General features: G+C 43.1%; 1 protein-coding gene across 1 annotated transcript in view; it reads left to right on the top strand.

Annotated features, from left to right (window-relative positions):
* The window catches only part of ARNT2 (aryl hydrocarbon receptor nuclear translocator 2), a 78,324-nt gene extending 63,308 nt beyond the window's left edge, over nucleotides 1–15,016 (top strand). The window contains exons 14-18 of the mRNA XM_050903442.1: nucleotides 3,559–3,658; nucleotides 6,864–7,002; nucleotides 9,165–9,330; nucleotides 11,989–12,125; nucleotides 14,616–15,016. Coding sequence (XP_050759399.1) covers nucleotides 3,559–3,658; nucleotides 6,864–7,002; nucleotides 9,165–9,330; nucleotides 11,989–12,125; nucleotides 14,616–14,714 — 641 coding nt within the window. The 3' untranslated portion in view covers nucleotides 14,715–15,016. The remainder of the gene's footprint in view (nucleotides 1–3,558; nucleotides 3,659–6,863; nucleotides 7,003–9,164; nucleotides 9,331–11,988; nucleotides 12,126–14,615) is intronic.
* The last annotated feature ends 224 nt before the right edge of the window (nucleotides 15,017–15,240 follow it).

The raw sequence follows: 15,240 nt of genomic DNA, 5'->3' as shown, positions 1-15,240 counted from the left end.
GTAGTACGTTCTTCTGTATTTCGTGAAAATTACTGTGGGGACAGAGTCCTTACTGAGTGCCCTCACCGAAGGATTTCCCAGCCCTGTTCGAAGAGGTAGCAGCCAACGTGTCAGTTGGACAGACGTAGCTGACTCGATCTAGCCCCAACCTGTGCTGCCTGTTGCCCTAACAGACAGAAGTCATTGAGAAGACTGGCAGCTGAAGGGGTCATCCGAAATATATCTGTAGGAAACCAGGCTCATTAATTCCACTGCTCATGGAAGAACTCGTTAATTGTTTATTGTTCTTAACTGTCCTCACTGAAAAAGAGAAGTTTTTACATTTGTTTTAAATAAATCAACATGCAAGTGTCACGCAGTGCACGAAGGAAACAACCCACAGGGTTTCACTCCAGGGGTGTTGGGAGATGACCTCACTGCATTGGTTTCTTATGTCTGGCTTGGCCTTTTCAAATGGAGAAGGCATTGTAACTGCAGGATAGACTTGGTATTCTGTCCTCCTGTTGCTAGGACTTCTCTGTTATTCCTGTTCGTCCTTGTCTGTCTACTCTAGCAGTGAAGTCAACAGCTGAGGCCATAAAAGGGGTCCATTAGAAGGTAGCAAGACTCCAATCCTAAACACCAGAATATGTTTTTCCAAGCAAGAACATCGTGCTTTTTGGCTGCCTTATTGGCTCTTTTTCAGGCAGCTCTCAACTGTTTGCGGGGAGGGGTTAGGGTTAAGGGTCTAGCAAGCTGTGAGGTAGCTGGGAGGTTATGTTCTTGGAAATGCCATTTCTCTTTTCATTCTTATCAATTTACAGGCTATGCTTTTTTTGGGACATTTACCCTGTCTGAATTTCTCATGGGAGCTGTGATCAAGGTCTTCTCTGAATGATAAAAAGAGATGGTTCACAGTTAGAGATGAGATAGGCTGTCCAAAACCAATATTGACAAACCTGCGTGCTGCCTGCAAGACATTTGCATTATGTTGATACCCGATCTCATTCTCTGCTACGTTCTGTAAAAATACAAGTTTGACAGAGGGAGATTGTTGCCATAATTGCATGCAGTGGCCACACATAATTAAAAAACAAAAGTGGGGAGAGGAAGCCTGGCTTCACCAATTCATGCAAGTACCTTGAAGCACAGGATGATGCGGTTCTTACAGAGATCTTCGTCCTGCAGGCAGAAACGCTGATCCTGCTGGGAGAAGGGCATATCACTGACCAGAACAGTGATGGCATTTAGAGAGAAACAGGGCTAAGGATGTAGGTAAAACACCAAAACAAAATAGATTTTCAGTGCCGTACCAAAAGTGAGAGCAGAGAAGTAGTGCGTAAAGTCCTGAGTGGGAATACAGCTGGGAGAGATATGGGTCAGATTCAGAGGCTAAAGAGCATTCAGTGTAACTCAGGAAACAGATTTTAAAGCCGATTTAGCTGTTTGCGATTAGTTTAGCCGTTCCCTTTGTCTTGGCCCCATCCTGTGGCACAGACCCTGGTAGCTGCCATGGCAACTCTGCTCCACTTGAGGAATTTCAGTTCATTTAGGGCACTCTCAATTTTGCTGGTGAGTTGTTCTCGAATATCTAAAGTACCCGCAGGATTTTGGCTCAGTCTCTTCCAACCCTGAGAGTTTGGTATCCCTGTAAAGGGTGGCCTTAGAAAACGGGACATCTCACGCAAGAAAGACATTACTGCAAAAAAAGGCAAAATCATCTGTCCTTCTTCTCAGAGATATCCCAACCCATTCTCAATTCTTCCTACTACATACACAGCCTTCTCTAGACCTTGTCCCCATTTCTCCTTGTTTTTTTCATAAGAGAGTGTAGGTTTGCAGCCCAGACTCAGTGTGCTGGGCAATGTGCAGCCAGTGAGGAATTTCTACAAATTTCTGCACTACAGAGGAAAAGCAATGACAGCTTGCATCAGTGGCATACATGCTCCTTCTCCAAGGTTCCTGTGAGGTAATTTGAGGTGACTTTTTTCTTTGGGAAGGCGAGCTTAAATTCTTGTTAGGAACATAATGTAAGAAAAACTTAGGTAACAGAGAAGAGCTGGTGTGTGTTGGAGTCCTTTGGTGAGCCACACTCACAAAGTCTCTAAAAGCTAGGGGAAACTAAAAAATACTTGTATTACTTGTGAGTTGAGTGGGCCTTTTGTCCAGGAGAGCATCTTGTGAAATGAGTGGGAATCTCAAAAGAGCAAAGGGGAAAATGAGGAGGCAGACTTGATTTCTAGGCCTGTCAGAGGTGCATAGCAACAGATGATTGCAAAGCCATCAGTGAGTTGCACGGTGTTTTGCATAGTAAGAGAAGATGGGGAAAGCGAATAAATGGTGGTGGAGCAGACCTTTAAAGTATTTTAAGAAAAGTAGTAGTAGTGAGGTTTCCCTGTGCTTTGGAATAATCTAGTGCCAGAAAATTAAATAAAGGGACCAAATGGCACTGTTCACCCAATCTCGTTTCATTCAATTAGAGACTGATCTCCAGTTGCCACATTAAGAGTAGACTATAAAAGTTAATGGCATCTCCATGTGTGTGTCGTTCACTACGCTAGTCTGTCTTACACCCCACTGGGATGCTTGCATCCTATTTCATGGCTCCCTCAAGCCACATATAGGACAGCAAAATCCATGAGAGGCCAGTGTTTTGCCTTGCCACAGCTCAGGTGTGCAAGTCTTGCAGACACCCAGAAGCAAAGTGCCTCCAGCCACCTGTGAGACTGAAATGCAGGTAGGGGCTGTAGGGTCACCCAGGTTTGCAGGTGGTCACCCCGAGATCTGCAGGCATGCCACCGGGCTGCCTGGGAGAGTCGGGTACTCCTCTCCAGCTGTCCTGGAGGGAAGCAGGCTGTCAGCTGGTTAGGACCGAGGCTCTCTGACACCATTCCTTGGGACGTTTAACCCAGCGGGGTGTGGGCCCTCAGCTGCTACCTCAGTGCAAAGAGGCTGCAATAACAGCAGCAGCCCTGGAGGGCTGCTTCTGGAGCCAGAAACGTACCCTCGCCTGAGACCATCCCCAGGTAGGCCACAGAGGTGCACGTGCATCAGACCTTCTTCAGACCAGGCTTGTTTCATGTGACATTCCTCCATTCCCCTGGGCAGGCTCTCCCATCTTTCTTCCAGGAAACCTTTGTTCCCCTTTCCAGTCTGTAGCTGGGACTCGTGCACCCATCACTCCCTGCCTCGGCCAGAGCCGCTCTCTGTCTCCCATTCCCCCTCCTGCCTGCGTGGTCGGGAGCAGCTTCCAGCGGGCGCAGAGAAGGTCTGGGCTGCATGGCCGGAGGGCATGTACCAGTGTTATGTTCCATGCAAACAATAGCATTAATGAGGTACATCCCGGGAAGAGGGTATGAAGTAGACACAAACCAGCTGTGCCTCTAGTTTCACACTGAATTGTCATATAGGCCTTTTGTGTCATTCTTAATGTGTTCCACAGGGCTTCTTCATAAAGCTTTAAGAAGGAAAGAAAAACCCCTGCTGCGTATATACATTGCAATTCTCATTAAGTAATTTTGCCTTCATTTTCTCGTCCCCTAAACTTTTCTCTTTCTGTGATTTGTTTTTCTTTTGTAGCAGATAAAAAAATGATGGCCTCAGCATCCACAGCAGGAAACCAGCAACTTTACTCACAGGGAAGCCCATTTCAGCCAGGACATTCGGGAAAGACTTTCAGGTATTGTAGTCCAGATCCTGAACGTATCAGCTTCTGTCTGATAGTCGGGGACTGTTCCCCTTCGATCTACTGGAGACAAAACCGAACTAAGATGCAAGGGCTTTCTTTACGTGAATGAACTTTGCTTTGTGTACACTTTACTCCTACGTGATGTCTCAGCACTTAGGCTAGGCTTACAAGCTGAGATGACTTGGATATCTGTTAAAAATAGTGGCTGGTAAGTAGATACTTGTTGCTGTGATGATGTAATTGGAAAAAAGCTAAGAAGCAGCAACATGCTTCCCTTCAAACCATGAAGGGAAATAAATCTGAGAGGTGATGGGGCAGGCTCAGAGATCTGAGGAACATTCAGCCAAGCTAGGAAGGTGCAAAGATTTGTTCTGCACTTACAGCTGTCAGTACTTCTGCAGCTGCCTTGAAGGGCATCAGTGTGCACACCTTCCTTATTAAAGGGAACAGAGGACTGGGACACAGGCATGAATAGTTTTCTAAGGCAGCTTCCAAATACAAATAAGGTAGAGGTCTGGCATTTTCTGAGGCTTTTTTAAGTTATTCCAAGTGCGTGTCATTGCCTGCCAGCTGGCAATACAGATTTGGCTAACCTGAAGTTTAGGAGTTTGCCTTCATTTCCAGTCACTTTTTGAGAGTGTGGTAACAATGATTATATTTACGTTAGTGCTTTTCATATCACCCTTCTGGGACTGCCGTACTGGAGTTTCATTCTCCTGTTTTAGACCAACCAAGGTTGTGAAAGTAAAGGAACAACCATTCAGAGGCTGTCAGTTCCAGGAATTAGAAAACATCTGCAAACGATAATTTTATTTAAACCAATGTGTTCTTAAAGTTATAATTGCTAATAATCTCAGTGGGGAGAAATAAAATCCCCGCGCGTGTGTTTAGTCAAATTAAAACCAAGAATAACTTGGGGGGGGATATGACAGTAAATTAAAATGTCTTTTAATTGGATATTGTATATTACTGGCTGGTTGACTTGCCGTCTTGGAGTTTGGTGTGTGTTTTGTTCATTTCCTTTGTTAATTCCTGATGTTTAACTATAGCTTTTTTCCTACTGCTGTTCTATTACATCAAGTAATGACACATCTGCCATCATTTCCACCCTCCATGAACTGTCCTCCCTGAATGCTCTCCAGGCTGGCCCGTTCAGTTACTGAGCCTGGGCAGCCTTTAGGCACTTGTCATGGTTTAACCCCAGCCAGCAGCTAAGCACCACGCAGCCACTCGCTCACTCCCCACACCCAGTGGGGTGGGGGAGAGAATCGGGGAAAAAAAAAAAAACAACCCAAAACCAAACTCACGGGTTGAGATAAAGACAGTTCAATAGGACAGAAAGGAAGAAAATAATAATAACGATAATAATAATCATAAAATGACAATAATAATACTAAAAGAATTAGAATATACAAAACAAGTGATGCACAATGAAATTGCTCACCGCTCGCCGACTGATGGCCAGTTAGTTCCCAAGCAGTGATCCATCCCTCCCGGCCAACTCCCCCAGTTTACATACTGGGCATGACGTCATATGGTATGGAATATTCCTTTGGCCGGTTGGGGTCAGCTGTCCTGGCTGTGTCCCCTCCCAGCTTCTTGTGCCCCTCCAGCCTTCTTGCTGGCTGAACACAAGCTGAAAAATCCTTGACTTAGTATAAACACTACTTAGCAACAACTAAAAACATCAGCGTGTTATCAACATTATTCTCATACTAAATCCAAAACATAACACTATGCCAGCTACTAGGAAGAAATTTAACTCTATCCCAGATGAAACCAGGACAGCACTATTTTGCAGGCTCCTGGTTTCAAAGTATATATTCCAGATGCAGCCCAAGCCCCGCAGACAATGGGACTTGCCAGTCCGGCCGGGAAGGTGTCGGCAGTAGGGCCAGCCCTCCCCAGCAGCTGGTGTGTGCTTCCGAGTTCAGCCAGATTTAGATGGACTTTCTGGTCCACATTTCCCTCTTTGGAGACTCTGTGGTAGTAAAAAATAAAAATACAATTAAAAAAAAAAAAAGAAAACTCTACAAAGAATTTCTAAACACACACTTTGTTTTTAGGCAGCTTAAGAAAGACAGAATAACAACTCCCATATTCAAATGCCTGCCACGTTTTGCTTACCACTCTGGAAGGGATTTTGTCAGTCTTAGAGGATTCAGAGTCCTGCGTCGTCTCTGCTCAGCCTTGTTTACTTCTTTTCCCAATCTGCTCTCTTCTTTCTCTGTAAAATGATTGTTAAAATAGACAATAGGGAAGGGATTGGAGAAAAGAGCAAGCTGTTTCAGTTGATGCACAAAAGCATTTTTCTATGTTGTGTCTTCATTTATATTCATTTATATATTTATATATGACGTGTAAAATAATAAATATTTATTTTTATATATAAGCACATTGACAATATGTGGTTATATAGATTGAGTTGTTCAGGACTTCCATGAGAATAAAATGGTAAAGTAGAGCAGTCCTTCATAGAAATTTCCTTCTAATTAGGAATTTCTGGGAAATTTCTGTGTAGTGAAATTCAGTAATTAGGAAACAGCTAACATATAAACAAGTTCCTTTGGCAATACTTTTTTTTTTTTAAATTCCAAAGCTATAACATTAGTTTCAGTTTTTGTCTTGATTATTCTTTTGCCTGGGTATATAACTGCATGCTCTTTTTTAGCATCGGTCGGTGAAAATAGGAATTAAAAGCTCAAATTTTTAATATATAACGCACACTTCTTCATTTCCCAGGCAGGAGACAAATAAAGAAGTACTTATAAGTATCATCTTTTTGTGCATCATCATTTAGGGTGGCATTTAAGCAAATGCTTAAATACTGTTGACTTTAAGCGCAAATTTAAAATTAAGTGCGTGCTTGAATACTCTCTGCAAACAGGTTTTTTTAATGCATTAAATACTGAACTAGTATGGAGCTAAGTGTTTATGCGCTGTGTATTAAACTGATTTTATTCTTGCAATCCCTTTCAAAGAGATTATAGAAGTCTAATTCAAAATAATTTTGCCCTCTGTGTCTATTTGAACTGACATTTTAGAATGCCAATGTTTCATAGTTTTGTGATGGTTTTAACTCATTTTTTATTAAGACAGATTGAACAATTAGTTTTAATGTGATTATCAACATTTCCATACTATTTGTGCATTGAGAATATATCCTACACATGAGGCACTGTTTCTGTTCCTTTAGTTCATCTGTGGTACATGTGCCTGGTGTGAACGACATCCAGTCTTCTTCATCAACAGGCCAGAATCTGACACAGATATCTCGCCAGCTAAATCAGAGTCAGGTTGCCTGGACAGGAAATCGCCCGCCATTTCCAGGACAGGTATTGATTAAAGGTGTTTTATTTCACGGTCGTTAAAGATTTGCAATCTCTGTGCTTTTTACAAAAGAATTAGTAAACTCCATTTATAACGTGACGAAATGTACTTTGTCACTATCATTTGTGGTTGGAGAGAAATCGGCTCCCCCACTTCTGTTCCCTGGCAGGTGATAACAATTTGAGACAGCTGCCCTGTGCGTAACTGCATTTAGTTTGTAATAGTGTTCATAATAGTGGCAGTCGCTACGCTGACATAAATCCCAGTGGAAGGTCTCGGTCCTGCACTTATTTTTATGTGTGCACTGAATGAAATAAAAGGACAGCTGTTATGCTTTTGTATTAAGCCTGTGCATTAAATCTTTCTTGGACCAAGACCTTGCACCCAGCAATGTTACCCACAGTTAGCAGAGTTATCAGAAAAAGGCACATACAAATCCAGGCATGAATTCAGAGCAGAGGCTACTTAGCCCGTTGCCCCTCCATTAGCACTGCCCAATGTAGCTCACACTTTGTCCTGTGCTGGAGGGAACAGCACATCCCTCCGTGAGATGCCCTGCGCTCGACAATGTTAGCCCAGAAATTACCTCTTGTTCTGTGTAACAAGAAAAAAACTGGTTTGAAACTCTGTTAAAGACAAAGAATATGAAATAATCATGTTTGATCTATCATTAATGCTGCTCTTAATCACTCTTGACTTTCCATTGTTTAGTAGACTAGAATGGCATGTTGGGGCGGACGCTGAATAATTTTTCAGTAACTGAATTATTTCCACATTAATCACTGATTCTTCCCAGCCCTCAGTGTGCCATGGTTATTCTGTCACACCTGTTTAATGAAATCCAGTTGTAACACTGACTTTTTTTTTTTTTTGAACGATGTGGAGTATGCTCAAATTGACGAAAAAAAATTACTCATCCCTCTTACTGTCCAATTCTGTCCAAGTCAACAGAGTTTGTATGTAAGTGTAGGGAAATTGGAATTCATTCATCCATCATAAATAAAGTAAAATAGAGTTAAGCCTTGCAGAATTGACAAATCATGCTCTCGCTGTCATTGTGGAAACCTTTGGAAATGTACGATTTCTTAGCTTGGAACTGAGCTGAAGACTTAATAGCATCTTCATCACATTATGTGCCTATTGGGATCTGTTTTCCTGCCCCAGCTCCCCTCCCTTTGTCCAAGAGAATAGCTTCACTTGAGTGCATTGATTGCCAATAACAGTGCACGTCGTTAGAAGCATCTAGAGATGTAATCACCTTTAATTTCTATTTGTGGAACTGGTTAGGCAGTGAGTTTTTCTTGGAACTGCTGGATTTGTTCATGATGCAGGAAATGGTTTATGAGCAGATTCTATCTGTAGCATTATATGTTGCTGTAGCACGTGACTTTGGATGAGACGCTTCACCTCCCTTAGTCTCAGTGTACATGTTGTACATGTCTCAAAGCAGTCTGCAGTGTTTAATCATTTGTGTAACATTCTTGGACATCCTATGACAAAGCCATTATGTAGATGAAAATGACAGCAAGTTGGTTTTTAATACCCTTGCATTAACTCAGCTGCCCGGTTAAAGCAAAGTTAGACTATTTCTTCCCTCCTCCCCGGGCTGGTGATTCACACTCCCTCCCAAGCCTTTTACAAGGCAAAATAACTTCACTGCCTGTACTTCTTAGGCAGGGAGAGAAAGCAGCTCATTAGCTTTGAAACTTCTTTGGCCATTTTCCCCCAAGCACTGGAAACTCTGGTCATCTGAGAACTGCATATATTCTACAAGACACTCAGATAACTGTGATTTTACTGTGGCGCTGCAAAATCAAAACACCTGGCAAATAAAGGTGAATTCTTTATACCTGTTCAGTTTGAGATTAATCCTTGTAGTAGAGGTGAAGGAAATCATGTTTTTCCAAATAGCTCTGATATTGAGTACCTGCGAGTTAATCGGCAGGAGAGTTGTAAATGTTGGTTTATAGCCTGTTGTGTTCCTTATGCAGCAATAAGTTGGCTTTGACAGAAATGAAATATGGCTGAGACAGGAATAACGTGCTTGTTCACATCTGCAGAGTTTATTTAGTCTTTACTAAATAAACTTTACATTGTTAAAAAGTGAGTCTGCTGTGCTGTTCCTCAACAATAAAGCTCATTCCTTCTTTTACCCCTTATTCCTCAGCAAATTCCATCTCAGTCTGGCAAGGCTCAGTCATCTCCCTTTGGGATTGGAACAAGTCACACCTACCCAGCTGATCCGTCGTCATACAGCCCCCTTTCCAGCCCAGCCACCTCTTCTCCAAGTGGGAATGCCTACTCTAGCTTAGCAAACCGAAGTGCAGGGTTTGGTAAGTTTTAAATGATGTAACACAGAAATGCACATAAAAATGAAACTCTCCAGCGTTAATTTCATTAAAAATCCTCCAACCTGTTCTTTTGGTGGGTCAGTTGGGAAGCCCAGGTGGTGAAAGGGTTTTGCTTTCTCCTGTTGAGCACAGTGGACAGAGATGACCTCTTTCCTCCATGCTGCATCTCCTCCACATCCAACACACTTCAGAATATTGTGGCATTTTATGGTGTGAGGGAAGTTTGGGGTTTTTTTTTCCAGTAAATGGTGTCATGAAAGATTCAGAAGTTGCTTACATCACTAGTTACACGTCCTGCCAAATTGTGGTCAGCAGGTTCAATTTCTTTTTACTTCTCAGGAGAACGCTTAAATGGCACAAATTTACATTCTTTTCATTTTTCAACTTCCCTGACTGCATGGCGGTGTCCTCTTGCCCAGAGGTGGCTTGTTGGAGTTTGGCTGGAGACAGGATTTTTTTGTACCCCCACTGCTGCTAACCTAATCAGAGTAGGTGCCATGTTTTGAAATGGTTTTCTTTTCCTATTACATGCTAATTTAGTGGCTTTCAGACCATGACCCAATGGGTGACCCCTTGGTAAGTTTTCTGCACTCTACCAGCAGAATAATATTCAAGAGTAAAAAATATTATGAATCCATCAGTGATAAACACACATGGAGTCCATGAAAAATGTTACTGGCTGATCATAACGTGCAGTTCCAAAAAGCATAGGTAGCAGTGTGCTGATGTGTGTTGTTTTCCTCGTGTCCCTTGAGAATAAAATTGGCGCAGACCTGTTGCAGATTAGCCTCACTGAGTGCAGACCTGCGCTGCGTTGCCCTGAAAAAGTGCATTGAAACGGAGCTCTTCCCACAGATCTTATTCATGCCTCCATTTCCATTTCCACCAGGCTTTGTACATTTGTTTATGAGACAGCCTTGTATTTCAGGCCTAAGCTACTTGGCAAGAACCCTTTCACCTAATGAGAAACATTTCCTGACCTACATCAGTTTGGATACTATTAATAACACAGCCTTCCCAGAGATGAATGTCTTGAACCTCTGGCTGGCAGTGACCGTTTTGCTGAAAAGAAGCATCATTTGCCTCACTGAGTTAATTTCAGTGTATTGTTCTGAGAATAAAAAAAAAAAAACCAAACCCCAAACTTGCAGCTTTCTTTTGAGGGGTAACTTAGATGAATTTTGTTTTGGCCCATAAAATGGCTGCAGGGTTTCTGAGTCAGCTGAATTATTGGTTGTGGTAATGTCAGTAAGGGAAGAGCTGTAATTATCTACTTCAGATGTGATAGAAATACGTCACTACAGCCTGTTTACTTTCCTGTAAAATGTTCACTTTATCTGTTCTGCATGGTTTAGCTGGTAGCCAAAAGGATTGGATTAAGCACGTGTTTCTGTATTTTCTGAAGCCATGACTATGAGTAGTGACTGATTTGACACGATCGAGTCTGGTTATCGGAGACGTGACATAGCACGCGTGTGGAAGTTTGGCACAGGAAATTTGGCACCCTTGGCAGAGGGTGCTGATAATCAGGGAGAACCAGATGTACCCAGCTTGGTTCTCTGCAGTGAGGGGAAAATAGGCAAACATAGTAGGAGTAGTTATATAGAAAAAAAGAGGGGGAAAAAAAAAGGAAAAAAGAGGAGAAAATGTTTGGAGGAAAAGCATAGGCCTGGTGGCAAGCTTTCTAAAATGCTAATTCTTAGAAGGAGACATTGTAAATAATTGAATTAAAATTATCCAAAAATGTTATACATTTGGAGCCAGTCTGCAGAAATACAGGGTAAAGTGAGTCCAGCTTACATGTGAGCTGTGACTGTATTCATGGAAAGTGTATGTGTAATAGGTGACCAAATTAATATGTGTGGCATCATGTTTTTTCCTGGTAGACTATTTAGAAGAAATTCATCTCCCTGAAATCATCATTTAAGTGTATTTACCATAAAACCTTGCTATTCGCATTACTCTGTGAAGTTTAAATGGCCTCAGACTTTCAAGAAACCATCACCATATGAACAGGATAATAAATTGCTGTAAGCTGCATGTTACATAAATCATTTTGCAGCTCTAATATTGGAGGACGAGATAGTCCAGCAAACAACACTGCATTTAGTACAGCAATGTCTGCATTTAATACAGCAAGGCTGTTGTCTGTTGATCTTACTGTTTTTACATCCGCTTACAAAATCTGAAAGCGTTTTTCTTAGACGGGTAGGTAACTGTGCAACCACTGCTCTGCAAGAATTAGTCTTTTAAAGAAAAAGAGCATTCAGATGATGCAGTTTGGTTTTTAAGTGAAATAGCAAATATTCTTTATTAGTGATTAAAAAGCGGTGGGGGGATGCTTGAAAATTGTCTTCCAGTGCCTGGCTTATGGTGTCACTGTGCGTTTTGCTGTGAGCAATTCACCTGCCGTGTCTGCGCAGCTGCGGCAGTGAGCTTTGCTCGGGGGTTGGCCCCCACCCTGCAATCAGGGCTGAAACTCCCTTCGGCTTCCACCTCGCAGGGGCTGGGTGTCACTCAGGGTCTTTTTTCTAAGATTCATTTGCAAACATGGGCATTGATGGATGAAGCCTCAAAAGCAGGCAGGTGTTTTGAAGGAGCTGCTCTCTGACTTCTGCCCTTTCTCCCCCCCCCGGCCAGCTGAAGGTGGCCAGAGCAGCGGCCAGTTCCAGGGTAGACCTTCCGAAGTCTGGTCCCAGTGGCAGAGCCAACATCACAACCAGCAAAGCGGCGACCAGCATTCGCACCCGCAGCCCAGTCAGACCGAGGTGTTCCAGGTGAGGAGAGTTCAGCAAGCCCAAAGTCCCTCTGACAGCTTCTCACTGCTGAGTTGAAGAGCCGTGGCCCTCGATGACTGGGGTGCTAGCAGGGCTTGGAGCAATTACCTTGCTGTGTGCTGCCGTGGGTTTGCGCTGCCGTGGATTTGCACTGCTATTAGCTGGCATTAGCCACAACTGAGACGGTTTTGTTTTCTGCCAAAGAACAGCATCTCTGCTGATTTAAAGTGCTGTTTTCCCTTCTCTTTGCACCCTATACTTAGGGCTTATGTGTTTTGCAGGGAAGCCATGAAATAGTCCCAAATAGAGTGTCTTTCTTATCTGGTGCTGGCCCCTAAAATCCCGGTCAAGTCCAATTAGACATCAATGTAATTCTCTTTGATAGTTCAAGCAGGAAAGGAGTCTGATACTACATAGAAGATAGTGGCCAATAATTTTTTAAGGTTAAACCCAGTCAGATATCAGGTAGCTGGTAAACAATCCTCTTCAACTGCCTAATTTTGTAATATTAAGTATCATTCGGGCGTGCACTACAGATGGAGTGGGACTTTATAAGTTAACTAATAAGGTCTCTGTCCTTGTATAACTTGTTTTGAAATTAGATTAAGATGACCGTTTGCAACAAAACAATGCAGATAAACGCAGAACAGACAGTTCAAGCCCCAAGCAAGGTTTAGAAGCGGGGCACCTCATTATCTTTTATAAAAGTAAATTCACCTGCAAGACTGGGCTCGTGCTTAGTTGCTCACAGGAACGCTGCAGAAGAGACGTTAGCCTGAAAATACTCCTTTGTGAACAAACCATTGCTTCACACAGGAACAAATAACATCACTACATCTGGAATAACTACCTGTCTGCATGCTCTTACCCCATGGTCCAGGCAAGGTTAATCTGTTGCCTGCCTCTGTTAGCAAAGTTTAATCACTTTGCACGTACTTTAACCCAAAAGCACATTCAGGGTAATTCCAGTGGAGCCGATGGCAGCATGGTTTGACGGCCCACAGAGACATGGGGCTCCAAGCAGCGTCTTGCTTGTGTCTCAGGCAAGTGCTGTGTCCCAGCAAATGTCTTATGAAATTAGTGGGAAGGAGGGCCAAGGGAGAAAGGGAGAACTGGGCTCATCTGCAGAGCTCTTGGAGGTGACTGTGCATTTGGAGGGAATTAGGATAATAGCTGGATGTGATAAGAAACTTGGATGAGCTTAGTTCAAAGGCCTCCAAGAAGTTGCTTGGACTGCTTGTGCGTGAAGCCAGCCCTGGGTTAGCCGGACATAAGGAGAGAGGCAGACTCAAGAGGGGAGCTCCCCTGCCGGGTCTGTACCTGAGGAGACCTTGCTGCAGAGGCCCCAGCAGCAGAAATGCCTTCAAAGAGATGGAGATTTAAACAGGTGGGGGCAGCTACAACTTCCCCTTGGCTGGGGAGGAATGTGGGAAAACATAAAATAAGTGCAAGTTTTGGTCAGAAAATGAAGGCTGACCCTGGCAGCTGAGAAACTGCCAGTTGTGTCCACAGCCTCTTTCACCACCATCGACAGGGATGCTACAGAGACCTCAGATGGATTTTAATCTGTCTTTATTTTGGGGTGACTTCTCAGTACACAGCAGCTCTCAGTAGTTATTCCTTCACAGGGCAGATCCTGTGAGCTTTCTTATTTGCTCTTTAGGTTTTGTTTTATTGTAAGGATAATGAGCCATCCCTGGCAAAACTTGGCTTTGCAGTAAGAGCTTATTATTGTAAGGACTGACAGGAAAAGCAAGCATAAACTCTGGTTTTCTCAGCAAGGGATATCTTTTCCCTGTGGCTTCGGTCTCCGGCTGAGAGGAAAGGTTGAGTATTTTTTGAAACCTCCTGCAGGGACCTCACTTGGCTCAAGACACGTGGGAGCGATTACCATGAAATCCCATTTCTCCTGAGAATTTCTTGCTATTTCCTCTGCCTTTGTACATGCATGAAGGGCTGCTTGGGCATCTTGTTAGCTGGGGTGGATGTCCAGTCTTTAGTGTTCCTCAGAGGACGAAGAGCAGTAATACGTTCACTTACAGAGTGCTGGCGAGGAGGTGAGACCCTCCCCAAACCCATGTTTATACAACAGGAGCTCCTTTCTGTAGGGTGCAGGAGTCTGTGAGATGTTGAATACTTCCCATGTAGTGAAACCGGAGAGTTTGCTTCTCTCCATGTGTAGCTACCCATTCCAAGGGGAGCTGTTTCAGCCTGGGAGGAGTATGGGGCAGCTCAAATGTGCCTTATTCAGAGGAGCAATCCAAAACTTCTGCCCTGCTAAAGTCCCACCTCCCGTTCAGAAACGCTCCAGCAAAACGTAAGTAGCACATAAACCTTTGCCCGGCCCCCTGCACAGGTCTGGTTTTCACCTTATTTATCCAACCTTTGGCCTTTTCTGGTTTTACACTGAAAAGATGAACAGGAAACAGTTTGTGTCTGGATAACGTGTTAGCAAGTGACACTTTACTTTGATTTTTCCTTATCGTGCAGGACATGCTGCCAATGCCGGGGGATCCGACACAGGGTACTGGCAATTACAACATTGAAGATTTTGCTGACCTGGGCATGTTTCCACCATTTTCTGAGTAGCTTGCGAAGCAGAAATGGAAGTTCTTCTCCAAGGCCATTTCAGTGTAATTTTGGCTCTGCTTTTTCTGTGTTGCATTTCTGTAGAAGCTACTAAACCAGAAGACACATTTCTCATGTTTCAGATAGTGGTGTAGGGCTTGCTCTCTCCTCCTTGGGGTGCGTCAGTGCCGACAGAGGAGCTCCAGCACTTGTTAGTGTTCATTGACAGCTCCATTTTATTTTTTTTTTTTATTTTATTGTCATCTACCTCAGAGATGAAAAACTTTGCTTGATTTAAAAAAAAAAAATCTCTGAGTCTTAAATTGTGAATGATACCTAATATATCCTTTGAATGGTAATTTTTAAATAGGTAATGAAGTAACAAAGACTAACAGAGAAAAGGTAAGGTAATGTCTTGTTACAGTGCCTACCGCTCAATTTCGATGCCTTGCTTTAAGCTTAAGTTTCTGGAAGCAGACACAATATTCTGTTTTCTTTGATTCTTGTAGTTTTTAGGTCACTTTAAATGTGAGATTAAGCAACATAA

The sequence above is a fragment of the Gymnogyps californianus genome, chromosome 11 (genome assembly GCF_018139145.2).
Source record: "Gymnogyps californianus isolate 813 chromosome 11, ASM1813914v2, whole genome shotgun sequence".
In the NCBI taxonomy this organism is placed as follows: domain Eukaryota; kingdom Metazoa; phylum Chordata; class Aves; order Accipitriformes; family Cathartidae; genus Gymnogyps; species Gymnogyps californianus.
The sequence above is the reverse complement of the archived record's forward strand: the minus strand, read 5'-3'. Positions and strand labels throughout refer to the sequence as shown.